Source organism: Gobio gobio, assembly GCF_949357685.1.
Source record: "Gobio gobio genome assembly, chromosome: 14".
Lineage (NCBI taxonomy): Eukaryota > Metazoa > Chordata > Actinopteri > Cypriniformes > Gobionidae > Gobio > Gobio gobio.
Window position 1 is genome coordinate 45,670,270 of NC_137107.1, and position 22,046 is coordinate 45,692,315.

General features: G+C 38.5%; 1 protein-coding gene across 1 annotated transcript in view; it reads right to left on the bottom strand.

The window, feature by feature from the left end:
* Positions 1–16,124, bottom strand: part of shc3 (SHC (Src homology 2 domain containing) transforming protein 3) — a 40,167-nt gene extending 24,043 nt beyond the window's left edge. Inside the window, exons 1-3 of the mRNA XM_079834080.1 lie at positions 14,180–16,124; positions 7,719–7,789; positions 3,796–3,859 (exon numbers count right to left, since the gene is read on the bottom strand). Of these exons, the coding sequence (XP_079690206.1) occupies positions 3,796–3,859; positions 7,719–7,789; positions 14,180–14,719 (675 nt within the window). The 5' untranslated portion in view covers positions 14,720–16,124. The remainder of the gene's footprint in view (positions 1–3,795; positions 3,860–7,718; positions 7,790–14,179) is intronic.
* Positions 16,125–22,046: the final 5,922 nt, after the last annotated feature.

A 22,046-nucleotide genomic window follows, 5' to 3' on the forward strand; every position in this document is an offset into this window, starting at 1 on the left:
GTTCTGTTCTGTCACACCACATCCAGTGTAGACAGCATCACTGATTATAATGGGTTCTGTTCCGTCACACCACATCCAGTGTAGACAGCATCACTGATTATAATGGGTTCTGTTCTGTCACACCACATCCAGTGTAGACAGCGTCACTGATTATAATGGGTTCTGTTCCGTCACACCACATCCAGTGTAGACAGCATCACTGATTATAATGGGTTCTGTTCCGTCACACCACATCCAGTGTAGACAGCGTCACTGATTATAATGGGTTCTGTTCCGTCACACCACATCCAGTGTAGACAGCATCACTGATTATAATGGGTTCTGTTCCGTCACACCACATCCAGTGTAGACAGCATCACTGATTATAATGGGTTCTGTTCCGTCACACCACATCCAGTGTAGACAGCGTCACTGATTATAATGGGTTCTGTTCTGTCACACCACATCCAGTGTAGACAGCATCACTGATTATAATGGGTTCTGTTCCGTCACACCACATCCAGTGTAGACAGCATCACTGATAATAATGGGTTCTGTTCTGTCGCACCACATCCAGTGTAGACAGCATCACTGATTATAATGGGTTCTATTCTTTCACACCACATCCAGTGTAGACAGCATCACTGATTATAATGGGTTCTGTTCCGTCACACCACATCCAGTGTAGACAGCATCAATGATTATAATGGGTTCTGTTCTGTCACGCCACATCCAGTGTAGACAGCGTCACTGATTATAATGGGTTCTGTTCTGTCACACCACATCCAGTGTAGACAGCATCACTGATTATAATGGGTTCTGTTCTGTCGCACCACATCCAGTGTAGACAGCATCACTGATTATAATGGGTTCTGTTCTGTCGCACCACATCCAGTGTAGACAGCATCACTGATTATAATGGGTTCTGTTCCGTCACACCACATCCAGTGTAGACAGCGTCACTGATTATAATGGGTTCTGTTCTGTCGCACCACATCCAGTGTAGACAGCATCACTGATTATAATGGGTTCTGTTCTGTCACACCACATCCAGTGTAGACAGCATCACTGATTATAATGGGTTCTGTTCTGTCACGCCACATCCAGTGTAGACAGCGTCACTGATTATAATGGGTTCTGTTGCACCGCTCGCGTCTGGTGTAGAGACTGTGTTAGACTGCTTGATAATAATTTGTCTTGCATTGAATAGTAGCTTCATCTTATATATTAATAAAAATTACAATTGTATTTAATTGGATAATAACACTTTATTTATGATTACATTTTATTTTATATATGATTCATTCTGAATTAATATTTTATTTTTATATTTATTTAATATTTGATTAATATTTATTATATTGATATTCCATTTGTACTATTGCTATTTTAATTTTTTTACTAATTTATTTAGCTGCAAACGCTTTGCCTATTAAAATGCAGTTTTGTCACAAAATGGAAGAAAATAAAAAAATAAAAATCACACATGAATTGCATCATTCTGTGTTTGTGTGCTCGGATGATCCAATGTCGTGTCATTAAATCAGGACATACAGCACAGCACACTTTAAAGGTTCCCTAAAATCCCCACACACACGTCTGTTCATTTGAAAGCGGACACGTCCCTTTCTACGGCTGAAATGCTCGCAGCAAACGTGCATCACGCACACACGCGCAGCAGGAGGCAGGAGGCCTGATTACTGCTGCTCAGAACAGAATGAGTCACCGTGCTAACAGTATGCCCACACACACACACACACACACACTGCAGAATGCCATTTCTCTTTCCCCAGCCTTTATTTGATCTCTAACTGTCTTTATCTCACTCCAAATCTTCTGATGCTCCTCTTTTGGTCTTTTCTCTCTCTTTTTTTTGCATTTTATCTTTCTTGATCTGCACCTATAACCTCCTGCTCCTGACCGCTTCCTGTTCTCATGTGCAATAATCTCTAACTCTCTCTGTTTGTCTCTGGTGTTTTTTTTTATTAAACTCAATGTAATTCAGTGTTTGCTTCAACCTGACATGCCTTTATCATCATGCCTGCACCATCAAAATATTTTTTTCCATGAAAGCTGACCATTTCCTAAGACAAAAATGGAGATAATTACTCATATGCAGGCTCAGGCAGAATCTGCAGACTTTTCTGTGCTGATCTTTCAGGGAAAATATGCAGAATTACGTGGAATAGATTTAGAAATGGTATGAGCTGAGAGTACTGCAGTTGAAAGCATCAAATTAGCAAACATATTTTCAAACCAGACCCAGACTTGTGGAGTTTCCAAGCTGGGTTTCCAAGTTGGAAGTCCGACTTTAAGAGGCTATAGAGCGCAACCACTTTTCCAGCTGCGTTGGTTCCTGAAGTATTTTTAACATTAATTTCTCCCATTGGGATTTTAAAATAGTCTTTGTTAAAGAGTTATTATGAGCCATGAACCAAACCAACCAGCTACGAGGTGAATCTCAAAACTATAAACTTTGATTTGAAGCGAAAAAGACTAAGGTATAACTTATGTGAGCTTAATGGTTTTAGTGAGGGAAAGAACCTCAATCCCATGAAGCATTGCGAACAACATAATCAATTAAAAATGATGGAGAAACATAAAACTACTTATTTAAAAATGTGGATTATATATATTTTAAATGTAATGCAAAATAGGCATATATATTCAAATATTTAAGTATTTCAAGAGCGTAGGGAAATCGGCTCGATTATGTCATTTGCAGTGTTTCCTGGGAGTGGGCGGGGCTAAAGAGATATTTTTTGCTTGTTTTGGCTCTCTGATTGGTGTCATTTTCTGTACAGCATCATGGGTAATGCAATTTTTCACCACAAATTCCGTTGTTAACCGTTCTTTAACCCTCAAGCCACCCTCCCATAACAGCCCTTAATCCCGCCCTTATGGACACATTTGGGCACGAAGGTCTCAGGTTTGATTCCAAAAAATGTTTTTTTTATACATGTTATATCAACATCTTTGATAAAACTATTTCTATCAATTTATGCCTTTTTTGTGATTTTTGGGGTATTAATTAATTTATTTACCTCTAAAAGTACAATTTTTTTATTTAAAATATGCTATTTTTTATGTTATATTTAATATTTCTTTAACTTTAGGGGGGGAAAAAAACTTATCAGCAAGTCCAGAGAGCCAAAACCTAAAAATATGGTGACTTTTTTTTTTGTGACAAAAATAAAAAACTAAAACTCACTCTGTTATAGGCTCATTCCATGGCTTTCAATGCAATGCTTTTGTGGATGTGTGTGTTTGAATGTGTGTGTCTGCGTGTGTGTGTTTGCCACATTGAGAATGTTGTATAGGCTCACTCCTTCATTTGTGTGTATGTATGATCTGCATTGTGTTGGATTTATTGATTTTTATTGGACAAATTTAAAAAAAAAATGCTCGGAATTACAGTTTTTTCCATTCATTCATGGGTGCCCATTTTTGTCCACGAAGGCGGGATTAAGGATTTTTTTCCCCAAGCATTTAACATTGTAGAATCGAGTCAATTTTTGTGTGTGTTCAGGTGGCAAACTTAGGGAAAAGTAGCCAAGATTCTTGTACCGCTTGTACCACTCAGATTAAGGAAATTATTTAAAAAATAAAATAAAAAAAACGATTTTGCCCTCATTTGTCCAAAAGATGGCTTTAGGGTTAAATGTTTATAAGTTATTATTCAAAATCAATTTCCATATGGAGAAAATGATGATTCACTTTTCCTTTTTATCTTCGAAGCTGAATGGAATGCTGTTTAATAGTTCATCTTATTCAGTAATTTTCTTTAACATATTTCCACACATTCTCTCATTCTACCTTTCTCTTGCGCAGAGCTCCTTTGGCACCAGGGACGGCTTCACACACCAGACTGATCGCCTCCCTGTGGAGAGAAATTACAAAAAATATAAAGACATGAGTAATTCTGAAGTACAGAGAGAGCAAACTGTAATGATGCCGTGTGAAAACAGTCAAGAGTGTAGCGGCAGTCTGAAACCAAAGCAACACTGTTCATTCTGGGATAGATTTGATCTGTTTCTGTGAATCCAGCCCACAGATCGTTGCATATGAATCTATAATTTTTAGTCGTCCACAGATATGGGGTATTCAAAAGCCGATGCTCATGATAATATCTAGAGAACAGGGTTGCCGATGGTTGATATTAAATGATGTAAATATAAATATTATAATAATAATATTATAAACATAAACTAGAAAAATGATATAACTTGTACAAAATATAAATACAAAAATATAACATTTTAAATATATAAAACAAATCGTTAAAAATAATAAGGTTGAAAGGAAATTGAATAGACTTTTGGTAAAATAATAATAAAAATAACAAATATAACAATTAAATATAAATAACAATATAATAAATATTTATAAAAACATTTGCTAAAAATAATATGTATTGACAAGGTTAATTGTATATTTACCACAACATATTTACCACAAAATGTAAAAAATATATATCATACATTATATTTTGTATTAAGAAAATGAAGCCTTTTTTAAGCCATAAGATACTTTTGCACAGTGACATTATTTTCAGAGCAATTAAGCACATTTCTCCTCATTTTCCTATTACTGTAATGCGTTCTGACATCATTCACAAATTAATGCTGATTTTCATTCAACACGCATTACTGTGGTACATTTTATGATGTATAAATACTTTATTTCTGTATTTATAGTAATGGGATAGAGATTTTCAAAATTACAGTAATGAGAATTTCAAAATGCAAGAAAAATAAAAGCAGGCTAAAACATTTTTTCAGTTCTTTCTAGACATGTGTTCTTGACAGATTTTGTGAGATTCTTTTAAATGTTTTACAAAAGGCACAATAAATATGAATTATCATCCTCTTTGCTCTCAAATAAGACATTCAAACACAGTTTTTGGACCCGTCTTTGTGTCCAGAGAGAGGTCGGGAACGGGTTGTGTGTTCGTGCAAACGCTGCAGCAGAGAGAGCAGGAAGTCAGGCAGAAAAGAGGATATGACATGTCATCTCCAGCGTCTTTATGAGGATCGGCCCACACAGCCCAGCGTTCAATAAACAAGCAGCGTCCGCTGGGATCCGATCTGCTGCCTCTACACTAATGTTACGCAATGACTCATCAGCACACATGGATGGGTTACATTCACATCTCATGCGCTCATTTTAGCAACAATAAATGAGTGTTTGGCAGCGGATGCAAATAAAGAAAAAAAAGCATAAAAGTGCCATAAAAGAGCTGATAACAGTCATGTAACGCCACACGGGGGCCATTAACTGATGTAACCGTACAGCAACTAAAAAGCAGCGTACAAAAGCCATTAACTGTGATTTAGTAGCAAAACAACAGACAAACATAAATATTTATAAAAACAAACATACGGAAAATCATATAAAAGAGAAAACAAAACATAACAAACACGCTCAACTAAAATGCTCTCCCCCTCTATTGTCTAGAATAGATATGTAGCACTGGAAAGTCTGATTTATTTTCCTTAGGTTGTGCGTTCTATAGCCACAAAAGAAAAATATATAATATGAAAAATATATGATTCACTCTTTTTTTGTCAATCTAATAAAAATGAATAAAAAAATAAATAAATTGTGAAATAAAATATTTTTTAAATGTTTAGGAAAATTAGTGGAGATCACATTTCTTTCTTTTGTGATTATTAATATTCTTTGATATTTGACAGTAGCCTTTGTTTGCAATTACAGAGGTCAAACGTTTCCTGTAGTTTTTCAGCAGGTTTGCACTGCAGGAGGGATTTTGGCCCACTCCTCCACACAGATCTTCTCTAGATCAGTCAGGTTTCTGGCCTGTCGCTGAGAAACACAGAGTTTGAGCTCCCTCCAAAGATTCTCTATTGGGTTTAGGTCTGGAGACTGGCTAGGCCACGCCAGAACCTTGATCTGCTTCTTACAGAGCCACTCCTTGGTTATCCTGGCTGTGTGCTCCGGGTCATTGTCATGTTGGAAGACCCAGCCTCGACCCATCTTCAATGCTCTAACTGAGGGAAGGAGGTTGTTCCCCAAAATCTCGCAATACATTCATCCTCTCCTTAATACAGTGCAGTCGCCCTGTCCCATGTGCAGAAAAACACCCCCAAAGCATGATGCTACCACCCCCATGCTTCACAGTAGGGATGGTGTTCTTGGGATGGTACTCATCATTCTTCTTCCTCCAAACACGTTTAGTGGAATTATGACCAAAAAGTTCTATTTTGGTCTCATCTGACCACATGACTTTCTCCCATGACTCCTCTGGATCATCCAAATGGTCATTGGCAAACTTAAGACGGGCCTGGACATGTGCTGGTTTAAGCAGGGGAACCTTCCGTGCCATGCATGATTTCAAACCATGACGTCTTAGTGTATTACCAACAGTAACCTTGGAAACGGTGGTCCCAGCTCTTTTCAGGTCATTGACCAGCTCCTCCCGTGTAGTTCTGGGCTGATTTCTCACCTTTCTTAGGATCATTGAGACCCCACGAGGTGAGATCTTGCATGGAGCCCCAGTCCGAGGGAGATTGACAGTCATGTTTAGCTTCTTCCATTTTCTAATGATTGCTCCAACAGTGGACCTTTTTTCACCAAGCTGCTTGGCAATTTCCCCGTAGCCCTTTCCAGCCTTGTGGAGGTGTACAATTTTGTCTCTAGTGTCTTTGGACAGCTCTTTGGTCTTGGCCATGTTAGTAGTTGGATTCTTACTGATTGTATGGGGTGGACAGGTGTCTTTATGCAGCTAACGACCTCAAACAGGTGCATCTAATTTAGGATAATAAATGGAGTGGAGGTGGACATTTTAAAGGCAGACTAACAGGTCTTTGAGGGTCAGAATTCTAGCTGATAGACAGGTGTTCAAATACTTATTTGCAGCTGTATCATACAAATAAATAGTTAAAAAATCATACACTGTGATTTCTGGATTTTTTTTTTTTAGATTATGTCTCTCACAGTGGACATGCACCTACGATGACAATTTCAGACCCCTCCATGATAAGTGGGAGAACTTGCAAAATAGCAGGGTGTTCAAATACTTATTTTCCTCACTGTATATATATATATGTATCATTGTATCATTTTCATGATAGAAAACAACACAGTTGGCTAAATTATAAATTATATAATTGGATAGTCATACATCAAGATAAAAAGATATGGTCATTTATTGCAATATAATTATATTGCAAAACTGCAATATAACTAAGGGTGCATTATAAAAATGATACATTTTTGTTGTATTAGATGGAAAAGCCATTCACACCAAAAACAATAACTATAAAGATAACGATAATTATATTAGCGCTCACACCAGCGGATGATATCGTTCTGTTTATCGTTGCAGTTTTGTTGTCTGCCGCTTTAAATACTCAAGCTTTTACAAATCGTTCATCATCTAGAAAAATAATAATCCCTCTGTGCAATTATAGTTGTGGTGTGGACTCTGCTATTCTTTTATATTTAGAGCGATTTTTAAAAATATATCTTTATCGTTATGGTCCTTGGTGTGAACGGTCTTAACTCTACCAATTCACATCATACTAGATAGTAAGCCATTCATACTGCATTAAAAATATTACCAAAGTTACCAATATGATATATGGTATGATACGGTATACTTCTTTCTTGGAAGTGCGCATCCGTGCATGCTATTTCAGCTAATATTACCCACAATTCCGTGTAGAACATAAGAGGAAGAGTTTTCATGTGTAGAAAGACAGAGAGAGTTGTTGTACCGTGTGATTTGTGACCTTGTGGTGAAGTCCAGGGATCTCATGGACCGGAGAACTTCAATGCAGCCCAAATACTGAAAGGAGAGGAAACAAATGAGATTAGAAGAGCTGAGAAACATCTTTCCTTCACAACCTAGATATTATGATTGCCCGTGTGTGATAAAGTAGCATAGTCACATTCAACCCAACTGAAGCTATGTTTCCATCCAACGTGGCGAATTTAACTTATGTGCAAAATTGGAATATCGCATAAAACCTTTGCGAATTAAGCACCATTTCCATCCCCAATCATCACTTCCTGCCGCAAAATATCTGTATGGAAGTCGTTGCAATCTTGGAAGCCCTTTTTATGTACATCATAAGTGACTTACGCCTCTGAGCGGCAGATGAAACACAATAAATCCTGTCATGTTGTGTTCAGATGCTGGTGTTTGGGAATACAATCGTATGAGGAAAGGGAATTAATGACAGACATTTTGATGTAGGCATTTCAGAACGACCAAACCAACATTTGAGATGCTGTGATGCAATTGGTCCACTGGTTAGTCCAGGTATCCAATCAAATCCTCTGTTGAGGAAAAGTAATAAACCCCACCCTTTCCATGTAATCGAATGGGATGTGAGGCCAAACTAAAAAAATCCAATTACACTTCAAAGATGCTTCTCATCACGCAGGCACATGTTCAAGTGTTCGTTTTTCCTTTGGTTTAAGTTCGTTATTTGATGCTATAAAACCGGGGTGTGACGTCATGATTGACAGCTGTGCTTGCGATTGAGTCTGCGGGAGCATAGGCATATGGGCGGGACCTAACCCTAACCCCTAAACCTACCCATCACACAAACTATCAGCATTTTCAACAAAACTCATTCTGTAAGCTGGTTTCCTCATGTGGAGGTCTCCACAGTGACACGAGTCCCCATGAGTCTGTGTGCATTCAGACTGAAGTCCCCACTGATAGAAAAACATGAACACACACACACACACACACACACACAACCTCACACCCACACATCACTTCTGACTAATGTCACACATCCACATACAAAAAACACAGACATGCCAAGTAAATTACAAGACTGTAATTTCCCTCATCAGGTGTGATATACACTATATGACTATACCACGGTATTACCATGTCTGATCTGATCACATGACTTCACATAAACTCACTTGAACACATTTAATGTTAAGGAGTGTATGGATATGTTGTAATTATTTAATTTTAGCATACAATTTGTCATTTTGTCAGTCAATTTAAGCTTAATTAAAATCAAAATTACACACGTCATCTCATATCGGTTAATCTATAAAAACCTCAAAACTACTGTGTATAAAAAAAAAGTATTCATTAAATGAAATAAAAAGTGATTACAAAAGCAAAAAAAAAATTTGACCAAAAAAAACAACAACACACTTTAGCTTTTAGGGCTCACCTAATATTATTTTATCTATAAAAAGCTCAAAACCCTAACCCTGCATGAACTATATAAGAAAGTATTCAAAAATTAAAAATGAAATGAAATTACAATCAAAGTGATTAACTGCAAAAAAAGTACATCGGAAAAATTACATACTTCAACTTCAAATAATTTACCTCATATTCTTTCATCTATAAAAATACTGAAAAAAACTGTAACCCTACTTAAAATACAAATACAATATTAAAAATATCTGACTTCCTGTTGGTTTTCAGATTTTGCACTAAGAGACTTTTTTGTAGGTATTGGGCTGTTACATGTGTATACCGAATTTCATACCTGTACATGAAACGTAGTGGGAGGGGCACTTAGTTGAAATTTTGTAGGTGGCGCTATCGAGCCATTTTGCCACACCTAATTCTGAACCCCATAACAGACGTACATTTTCGTCACTTCTGACGCGTGTGCAAAGTTTTGTGAGTTTTCGGGCGTGTTTAGGCCCTCAAAATTCATTTGTGAGATTAATAATATCAATAAACAGAGCAATTCCAGTGCTCGGGCTCTAAAAATAAAATGAATAAAATAAAAAAACGACAAAAAAGACAGCTTTAAGGATTCATCTCAAACACAAAATCCTACATGGACTATATAAGAAAGTCTTAAATAACATTAATAAGTAAAATCCTCATTTAATTATAATATAAAAACAGCCAGGCTACGCATGAGTGTACCTTCCTCTCTCCAGTCGATGACATCATGCGTAAACAGTGACATCACGCATCAACACATCTCTGCTTTTTTTAGCCTCTCACCTCAGCGATCTCTCAATGCCGTATGACTCACTCATTGAGAGTCTCACTACAACTTTCCTTGACTAAATGAATGACTCACCTGCAGTAACTCACCTGAGAACCGTCTAACCCACTGTCCGGTCTAACCGCGTCACATTCAGTTTCTCCCAGGAAGGCTGGCGAGTTAAGTTTACTCGAGTGGTTTATGGAAAATTATCTCCTTACGGCCTCTTTTTTTTATTAACTCACTGGTGTGCGATTCAAAGCGCAGAAAGGCAACGAGGCCGCAAGCGGACGATGAGTCACTGCAAAGTTTTGGCTAATAGTATTTGGCTAAATACAATGACGGAGGCTTCTATTAGACAAAGTGGCTATTATACAGTAACATGCCAAGACAATCAAGTCAAATCAAATGTATTTATATAACACTTCACACAATACACATTTCAAAGCAGCTTCATAGAAAATCATGATGCTGTTGATGTTTATAATATCTTAATATCTTTATGTATCATAGTCATGTTTAGTAGCTGGGCGATAACATTTTGTGATAATATGACAATTTTGTTGTATATGAGTATATGCTGTATGTATACAGAGCAACTCATAATGTAATAACTGCATATAATGTAATAAATATTACAATATTATTGTAATAAAATGTTCATAATGTAATCATTTTCAAAATCTTGAGCTCATAATGTAATAATTTTTACACTATGATAAATGTATTACGTTAAAAACATGTAATGTTATTGTAATACCGATTCTTTATGTTTAATAAACATAATAATAATAATTGCATTTTTGCAAGTAGTTTAAGACTGGCTTTAGATTTAAAAATTTACTGTAAGGGAATACTAATATTTTATAATGAAAATATGACATGTTTTGGGTGAGTTTATAATGTAATATTTTTCTCATAATGTAAAGATTATTACATTATGAGCTAAAGATTTTATTACATTTTAAGAAAATGATATAACATTTTATTAAAATAATATTTAGGGCTGTCAAAAGATTAATCGCATCCAAAATAAAAGTTTGTGTTTACATAATATATGTGTGTGTACTCTGTTAATTATTATTTATATATAAATACACACACAAGCGTGTATATATTTAAGAAAAACATTTTATTTTTATATATTAAACATTTATATTTATATATATTATAGATTATATAAATGTATATACAGTATATACATGCAAATATTTCTTACATATATATATGAATGTGTGTGTATTTATATATAAATAATAATTAGAGTACACAAACATATATTATGTAAACACAAACTTTTATTTTGGATGTGATTAATCGCGATTAATCTTTTGACAGCCCTAATAATATTACATTATGTGCAGTTTTTACATTATATTATATTTAATATAAAGACGGTTTGTAGCAACTCATAGTTACATTATATTGCTTTACATGAGTAAACGGTGTGTATTCGGATAAAGGTGGATTTAATATATATTATGTATGTGCATATATATATCAAACATGCAGTTTACATTTTTGCAACGACATAAACAATCAAGCAGCCAAGACTTGCTATCTTTATGTGCCATTTGTACACAGAAAGCTCTAAAACTAGTAACGCAAAAACTGAATGAAAGAAGCTTTTGCATTGTTATCTGCTAAATACCAGCTTTTCACTGGTTCTTAATAAATATCAACACATCTACACAGAATAACACACACACTTATTGGCACACTAAACTAGCAAATATTTTGAATATGCACTATATATTCACAGTACGGCATGACCCAAGTGTCTTATTGCTTTTAACAGTAATAAAGTGCACAAATTTTCACTTAAACCTCTAAATCAAGCAAGGGCTGTATCTAAAGTCTGTAGTCTGTCAGAATGCTGGTAGTGTGTGTGTGAGAAGCAGCCCGTCCAGTCAATGTCAGCAGCTGTCCTTTTAGTGAAATGGAGCATGGTGTGTGTGTGTTCATGCACAGGGTCACTCAATAAGTGAACTGTAAAGAATAACACACATTCAGCCCTGCAACGGAACGCCGGAAGGGTTTGTTATATGAAAGCTGCCAACTTTTACCAACTAACTCACTCTCTTCATGATAAACGCTTAGAGAGACATTCGTCAATGATAATAGAGCAAATAAAACACATTTAGTTCCCTTCCATTGCACACTGGTTTGCACCATCTAATTCAATCGTGTTGACGATCCGTGTTTTGCCTCGACAGCAACTGCCTATTCAGAAGGGAAAATGCTAGAAGGGAATAATGTATGATTCATCCCGCACGAATCCGAGTCACCTTTAGCTCAATGAGGCTGCGAACATATGATCGTAAACACACTAGATGATACGCTTCAAACATGATACTGTCAGTGCACAGTATGCATGGTGGTCTATAATGCAAACATGTTTAAAACGCGTTAGAACCAATCTCAAAAAAATGTCTGCGACTATCCCTAAAAGGAGGCAATGACGTCTGCATTTCTAAAGTTAATGTACACCAGAAAAATGTACATGTACTATAGAAATTTCAGAGTTTGCAGGACATCACTATTTAAAAATCCAGGTTGTTGACCATGGGAACCCTGTATAAATATATACGAGAGCGTTTTAAAATCACATGCACAGAACACCGGCGACGTGTGGCATACGTGCACAAATCAAAACTTCAACGGTCAAAGATCAGTTATCATGTTTGTCTTTGCATATAGATGTGGACAAGAATAACAGCTCTGTCGTGCAACGCGTCATGGTCCCCGGAGACGATACAGTAACAGAACTGTAGCCGGAACAACATCCCCCTGGTCTGGTAACCGGTCGCCGTGGTTACGCGATTTGCATGCACTTCCCTTTTGATGTGATAAACTTGCAGTTAATTTGAATAGATCAAATCTGTGGAGGTAAAAAAAATAATAAGCGGTCGCACGGACAGCCGGACCACTACCCCTATATTCTCTCCTCTCACTAAGAGAAGATTAATATTACACTATGGAGCACATGCACGAAGGGCTGCGATGGCAGAAATGTGGCTACATGCTATAATTAAACAGAGTTGCACAGCTATAATCGGACAGTACTGATTTATCTTATTTACATACAACATCAACACTGCTATTGGATCAACACTAAATCAACAATTGAGATAAATAATGAGACTATGGTCTTCTGTAGGGCTGCTTTAACAGTCGTTATGTAATTGATGAATTTTACAACATTAACTGTTATTTTCCTTTTTATTACTGTGAAGTTGCTTTGAAACATCTGTATTGTATAAAGTGCTATATAACTAAATACGGTATGTATAATAGGGGAAAATATAGATCTTCACAAGTTTGAGAAACATTAAAATTTGCAACTGGCCATATTTGGTCAACTGATGCTGAATCACATGTTTTGATAATATGAATTGGATAATATGATACTTTTTTCGTTGCAAAAGTGTTGCAAGTGTTACAAAATGTCAACCATTTGTTATGCATTATCATCTTTTGATTTGAGTCCATTTAGTTCCAAATATAACTAATTTTATTCTAAAAAATTCTACTGATAAAGATTCTAATGATATTTTAAATTCACCGGATCATTTAAAGACCACATGATTATCAATGTGTCTATTGATAATTTTGTACTTGAAAATTTGCACAACTGTGAATTTAGTAACTGTTAATTTATTGTATGTTTTATTTCCCTGCCCAGGGACTACGGGTGGAAAATAGCAATTTGCTAAAACCCGGTGCAGTGCATCTCTCCTTGTTATATACAGGGTTAATGTTTTATTGTGCACTGTCCCTGACTGTTCAAATAAAAGAAATAATAATAATTAACTTGTGTATATATATAGGCAAGAACACGAGAAGTGCACACAATACAAAGTTTCATACATTGTCCAGAATAGTGCAAGCTAGAACAGAGAGGGATTATAAGAAATAGTGAAAGCATAGCTTTTAAAAAAATATATATATATATCACCATATACGGTTACTGTGATATATATTAAATAATACGATTTTGTTCATACCGCCCACCTCCAGATGCATGCAAGAGCAATGCAACAGACAGCATGTAAACATACATGGGATCGTGTGTAGCAGAACAGCCTGTGCTTTTGTGGTCAGTTGTGAACGTAACAGGCGACACTATTCCAGATCGTACACATAATCCCTCTGTACCAGCACACGGACAGGAAGACGCTGTATTCTACCTTTACGCTGATGAAAAACAAGAAGGGAAATGCAGGAGAGAGAAAGGATTTGGGTCTTACCTTAACGACGTACGTCACTCCAGGTCCGGAAATCTTTTCGCTGGAGTGGAGCCATCCACGAGATGGCTTATTCACCAGCCCGCCCGTCCCGCCCAGGCTCCAGCCCTCTCCGCCAGGCTGAGACTCTTCCATCCTCCCCTTCTTCCCCGAGCTCACGAAGCCGGGCTCCAGCGGGGCGTGAGGCGCTGCGGTGGCCGGCGGGAGGCCAGACGAGCCCGGGCTGCCGGAGCCGCCTCCTGCCGCTCCTCCCTGGAGCTTGGACACGGCCAGGTCCTTGACGGCAGACGGCAGGCCCTTGATGCCCAGCAGTCCGGAGGAGTTGGCGAATTTGAGGTTGGAGACTTTGTTGATGAGGGTGCACAAGGTTCCAGACTCTTCAGAGGGTTCGGGGTCAGCTGGTGGCGCGTACGGAGGGTCGCCCACGGGCGGCGACGGCGGGACGGCCGAGACCTTGGCGTTCATGGAGAGACCGTGCAGAAGCTCATCGACGGACGTCACTGACTCATTCCGGAATCGGTTGTATTTAGCACGGTGAAGCATTCCCCTCGGTATGCCAGCCTACACACGAACGGACACATCCAACTCCCAGCTGACCGTCCACATCTTTTGCATGCTGGAGCTGAGAAAGAGTCCTCGAGGGTTTGAAGAAAGAGAGCGGGTGGTCGTCAGGAAAATCCGACGCCACGCAGCAGCAGCAACTCGGGGACCAAAAATAAACCACGAAACGCGGAATCCATGGAGACAGAGGACGATGAGAGAAAAGCAGCGCGAGGTCACTCCTCTACAGAGGGCCAGAGATGGCAGAGAGAGAGACAGATCTCTAGTGAAGAGATGTCTCTCTCTCTCCCCGCATCCTGGCAGATCCCTGAACATGCATGACTCACTCGGAGAGAGAGAGAGAGAGAACGAGAGAGAGAGAGAGAGAGAGAGAGAGACCCTTCTCAACAAAAGACTCACTCTACACTGCAGAGCACTTTCAGTTACAAAAAAACTCCCACTTACTGCTCGGTAGAACCAATCAATTCGCAAAATTTGCCCTGTCCATAGGAACGCCTCCTGCTTTGATTCAGTCCGTGTGAAAACAGATAAACAGAATGGGAAAGATGCTATAAAGAGATCACTGAAATCTGAGCTCAGTCAAAAAGAATGGGAATCTTTGAATCAAACTACTCAAAATGATGCAAAAACAGTCATCATTTGCTGACATAAATCAATCCAAAAATCACATCCGAGTACCGTGCGTGTTGTCGGATCACATGTACGCCACATAGAATGAAACTTGAGTCGGTGTGCATGGCGAGCGCTGATTTTTCATACATAAAATTGTGGTTTAACTTTCATTCAGAAGCAAGGCGCTCTACTGAGAGGAAAGCATAAAGATTGCACATGATTGTGAAATAAAAATGAATCAAAATCTAGCAAATTACCTCAGGGTTCAAAATATTTCAATGCGTTCACCTTTCGCCCCCACAACCGCGTTCTACCCAGCTTTTGTTAACGGCAAGTTTAAAATGTGCACAAATTTAAAATCACGAGACCAATACGGCTTTATCTCTTTGTTCGTCGCGTTCGTTCTTCCTTACGTACTACAAAACATCAGCATAAATCCATCCACACGAGCACTCGAATATCTCCCCCTACAGAAGGCAAAACAAGCCAGGCTTTGCTCCTGAATGAGCTTTGTTGAATAATTAAACATCCCCCTCAAATACACAATGTCGAGATTCGATCTCACTTAAAACGCCATCCGGATTCGGCGAGGATACGACCGTAAATAGTGATGTCAGATCTCCCAGCCCCATTAAAAAGCGTCCAACGGGATGAAGCCAGCATTAAGGAAGCAGAAAAAAAAAGGAGTCATTCATGTAAAATGTCCAGAAGATCTTGTGACAGGGAAGCAGCAGTCATTCACAAGCTTCCTGTACCGCTGCGGCTAACGCACTGCAGTCCCTCCCAGCGTCTCGCTTTCCTGCCTGCCTGCGAAATGAAAAAAAAAGAAGAAGACAGAGAGAGAGAGAGAGAGAGAGCAAGGGATTTGTCTTCTCCACTGAGACAAAAGCAAACAAGCAACAACACAAAAAAAAGCGTTATAAGTGCTCCTCACTCGGTGTTGTCACGGAGATGCTGAAGAGATGCTGAGGAGAGGAAGAGAGGATGCTGAGGAGCTGTGCAGGGGAAATGTTTTGGGCTAGCTGTGAATGGAAAGGCAGACGGGCATACCGACGTTTCTGTGAATGAAGTCAGGCCTCGGCAGCTTTCTGCACGGCAATCCCTCGGGATGGATCCCGACCGGCCAATCAGGGAAGAGCAGGATGACTCATTCAGGGTAGGCTGGCTGAATAGTGGGGCAAACCACTTGAAGCACAGGTGAAGGGAGAAACCATTCTCATCCCACAGCACTGCATTCTGCTCGCTGCGTCGCTTCTAAACTCCTGAATCCATGTCGCTCGCTTCTAAAATATCTCCTGGCAGGATGCATGGCCTGTTTCGGAAAAGAAAAACAACGATCAATTGCGCACTCCGATAAACTGGCCCCTCCTCGTGTCCTGAGTGCAAACTTTGCACATTCATATGAATGAAGGGTGATCAAAGAACATATGCTGAACTGAATCAACTGAATTACGTGATGAATCCTGCCCGGCAGAGCCATTTGCATGCAGTACGTTAGTCAAGACCGTTCTGGAAATTAAAAACAGGCAGAAAAAAAAGTGTTAGTGATTCCTCCAGGATGCCAGGCTGATGTGAGAGGCGGGTTCCTCTTTCAATGCAAAGTCTATGGTATTTTTATCATCCAGCAGGTGAAGATAGTAAATCTGATCACTTAGTAAAGTAACAGCACACCTGACTTAAAGCACAAATAGTAAGATCCACAAATCTATGACATTGTGTAACTTGTTGCCCATGCCAGTGTTGCCAAGTCAAATTGGGCTACTTCAACACTGTTGCCGCGGGCTGTTTTTCATGTCCACGGGTTGAAGCGACCCCAATTATGTGATATTTAGCCCCGGGAATGCGAATTTTAGTAGGCAACCATGCCAAAAAACACATATATTTTACCCCCCAAATGCGATTTTTACCGGAGAAGCCCCCCTGAAACGCGATTGGGCTTGTTTTGGGCTAGTTTTGATTAGCAATTGGGCGGGTTTTGTTGTGAAAACCTGGCAACCCTGGCCCATGCATGAATGCATCATTAAAGACAACATGAAATGCTGTTCGCAACCCATTTTACTTCTCATTTTGCCATAATGTGCTTAATTTAAGAACACTATAGTCAGAGAGTGCATCAATCGCGTTCCAGAAGTAAAAACGCCATTCATTTTCTCCATAAGGAAATTGATTTTGAACTTATAAACCTTTAAAGACAGCCCTACTGTGAGCTACGAGACAGTTAATCAATAATATTTGCTTCTGTTGAAGCCGGCAGCCTGCATTATTACAGCTTAGATTTACAGAATTCCTGGTGAAGAACTACATTACCCTAGCCTGGTCTTACCAGACTCTCGTACATTACATTTGTACAGAGAGTCTGGCCGCTCTCCATTGACAAGCGTTTACTTCCTTGAAGGCGGGAACTCTGTTGAAGTTTAAAACTATTGGATCTGCCTAGAGTCACTCTGGATCTGCCATAACCAATCGCTAACGTTTGGTTGTGACGTATGTCATCTGAAACTAGCACACAACATCAACGTCATCGAGCTCAGCCACTCCCTCTGTTCACTGATTGGACCAGCTAAAATCTGACCGGAGAAAACCAGAGAATATACCGCAATCCCAGACGGAGTACTGAAGGAAAATGAAAATTGAGCGGAAGTACGTAGGAGGGCGGAGCCAGGCTAGCGTTGCCCATGATGCAGTACAGAAAATAACACCAGAGTCAAACACGCACCAAAATAGCTTTGGCTCCGCCCACTCCAATGAAGCACAGCGAATGGCGTAATCAAGTTTCCCTACGCTCTCAAAATACTGAAATGTTTGTATACATGCATATTTCATTATACATACATTGTTTTTATACATATAATCAACACTTGTAAATTAGTAGTTTTATATTTCTCCATGGTTTTCAATTCGATGATGCTGTTCGCAATGCTTCATGGGATTGTAGTTCTTTCTCTCACTAAAGCTGGCAAGTTCACAGTCTTGTACATTTGACTTTTTGTCTGATTTTTAAATACTTTTTTGCTTCCAATCAAAGTTTGTAGTGTTGTGATTCACTTCGTAGCTGCTTGGCTTGGTTCTTAACGCTTAAACAAAGACTATTTTAAAATTCCTGTGAGAAATGAATGGAAAAAATAACTTAAAACTGAAAAAGGGCCACCATTGCACTCTATTCAAATATAGGACAAGACTTAGATAATAGTTAGCCATTATACATAGCAGAATTAAGTCACATAGAGGATTTATTGGAATAAGGTGCACTTTTTAAAGAAAAATTAGACCAGGAACATGCATTGAAAAGGTAAACGGGGTTCAATTACTTCATGCTGACTTTTAATACTCAATATAAAAAGCTGGTCAATAACCTTCAAGCTTCAGTGGAGCACATCTATGTGGATCAGGACTTATCTATCGGCATCACATCTATCTCTCTGAACACCACACATGTTCTCAGGCAGTTTACTCACCGCGGAAAAGAGTTCATCAGGTTTATCTTCCTCTCACATAACACACCTGTATGTCCTGAAGCATGAAAAACACAGAAAATCAATTAGAAACAAATAGGAAATGGAACTGCTTCACTGTAAATGCATGTATTGCACTTTAGACATTCTACATGTTTATATTTATACACATAGAGAGAGAAGAGATAGTGGGTGGCGGACTCTGTGTGTGTGTGTGTGTGTGTGTGTGTGTGTGTGTGTGTGTGTGTGTGTGATCTTCATAGTCGTGACTGAAGTGTGTCGGGTTCACTCCTACACATGCTCATTAAAACAGCAGGAAGTATAGAAACTAGAAGAGACAGAAAGAGAGAGAGAGAACACAGAAGGCTTTCCTTTTCAAAGTCCAAAAATCACATCACATGTCTGTTGGGACTCAGGTACGTCACCCTTAAACGCAGGCGAAAACAACACCAGGTTTAGTCCAGTGACTAATAGTGAGGTTTAGCCACCTAGGAGCATTTGTTTAACTAAATTGCACATTTATAATACACTACGTTTGTGAACCCTGACATTTTGAATGTGCATCATGTCTTCAATGTGTATATGTAAAACGATGTCAATACAGAATAAGTCATATCCACAATATGTAGATTTACAGAGATTGAATTTCAGTGTAACACTGCACAGCATTTAGCAGAATAAACGCTCCGAATGCATCCAGACACATGCGCTAAGTCCATACAGAGAGAGACGCTGCTGCCTACAGGAACCTTTACTGTAACCATAGTTTCAAAGACAGCATAGCAACAGGAATGAGGTGAGGGGGCCGGCCATAATGATTGGCAGCTCACATCCGGTGGATGCCATTGGCTGCTGGGAGTGAGTGCTTTCCGGTGTAGCACTGCATATTCTGGTGTACATGCCACTACATGTATTTGCAGGAAGATGGAATTCAGGTGTTACTAGGTTACCACTACATAAGATAAACATTTGTTTTTGTGCAAACAATCTATAAAGCAAAATACCTGAGTGTGAGTCACCATAACTGTATCATGAACATGTTTTTTAAATGCTGCTGAATTTAGCAGCGTGCTCATCTCAAACAGCTGCAGTGGCACAAATCTAGAGTTCAACCGTCGGGTTTCGGAAGTAAAAACTCATTTTCTCCATATAGGAGACCTTTAAACCTTCAAAGACAGCCCTGCTGTGAGCTACGAGGTTGTTAATCGATGGTATTTGCTTCTGTTGAAGCCGTCAGCCTGCATTATTTCAGCTTATTTTTTAAACAATCGTGTTTAACAGTGGAATTCCTGGTGAAAAACTACGTTACCCATGATGCTGTACAGACGATTCTACCAATCAGAGAGTAGAACATGCTCCAAAATAGCTCTTTAGCTCCGCCCACTCCCATGAAGCACTGCGAATGACGCTATCAACACTTGTAAATTAGTAGTTATATATTTCTCCATCGTTTTTAATTCATTGTGCTGTTCGCAATACTTCATGGGATTGTAGTTCTTTCCCTTACTAAAGCTGTTAAAAGTCCTATACCTTTGTCTTTTTGTCCGATTTTCGAAAACTTTTTCGCTTCAAATCAAAGTTTGTTGTGATTCATCTCGTGGTTCAGTGCTTATAACTCTTTAACAAACGCTATTTTAAAATCCTTATGGGAAAAATTAATGACAATAAATACTTCCGGAACCAGCACAGCTGAAAAAGGGCTGTGATCACCATTGCACTCTATGGACAGGAAATTCGACATCAAGTATTTTGGTTCATTTTCATTTTTATATACAAAGGAGAGTGTACGTTTTAGCATTAGCAAGTTTCTCACCCATTTACAAATCACCCTTTGTCCTTTTGCAGCTCACTAAAATAGTCCTGTGCTGTTCATAAAGAATTAGTGAATAGACCTATTTTGTGATGACATGTTTTGTGGGCGGAGCCTATCATGGGGCAGAAAATTCTGCAATAGTACTCTATGGAAGCCACGTAATAAAACACTAAAAAGGTAATTTCGGGTTTATATCTCACAATTTTAAGAAGAAATATCACAATTGCAAGATATAAACTCGATATTCCCTCAGAATTGCGGGTTTATTTCCCCCAATTCTGACTTTTCCCCCCTCAGAATTGTCGACTCGCAACTGCAAGAGTCAAAATTGTGAGATAGGCCTAAAAATGTTATGTTTAAATGTTACCTATATAAAGTGTCATAGGTTTAAATATTATTTCATGTGTAACTGTAAAGCTATTATGCCTCTATGAAATGCATATGTGAATATTATGTGGATATTGTTTACATCAAATCCATGTTTTAATAGTAGACTAATCATCGCAGGTTTCATCAGTCCAGTCTTTGGCTTGCAACCATAAATGTCTGCTTCACAGTGTCTTCGACAAGTCGTGGCCTAATGGTGAGTCGGACTTGTAACCCGAAGGTTGCGGGTTCGAGTCTCAGGTCCGGCAGGAATTGTCGGTGGGAGGTGTGAATAACCAGCGCTCTCCTCCACCCTCAATACTACGACTGAGGTAAGACCCTTAAGCAAGGCACCGAACCCCCAACTGTTCCCCGGATGCCGCAGCAAAATGGCTGCCCACTGCTCTGGGTGTGTGTTCACGGTGTGTGTGTTCACTACTGTGTGTGTGCACTCGGATGGGTTACATGCAGAGCACAAATTCCAAGTTTGGGTTACCATACTTGGCCATACTTCACTTCACTTCAATGGTATTCTATAAGTATGAATTCTATTCTACACATCCAAAGGCACAAAAATAAATGTTTTCTCTTATTCCTTGGATTTAGCCCATTTTCCTCCACTTTTGATCACTGTTTTCCACCATAATGCGCGCACAGCTGTAAATGACGTTGACTCCTAACTAAAACTTTTATACTAATATATATATATAATACTAATAATAATTAATAATTTGCAATTTATTATGTTTAGGTGAAACGCAATATATTAATCATTTTGTACTTTTTTGTTTCTTAAACACAGTAATTGTAGATAGTTAGCCAAATACATTTTGAACCCTGTATTTAAATTTTACCATCATGTCACTCTCAACCACCTACACTAATAAATAAAAAAAATCGATTAAATGTTTGTTTGATTAAATTAAGTCCAAGAACTGGGAATGTTTAATGTACTAAAAAAGTTAAATGTTATGACGTAACGTTAACGTTAATATTGTTTGTTTTCGTTCGATGATAAATTGAAATTTTCACTCAACTTTAAAGGTTTTAAGCTATTAAACTCTGT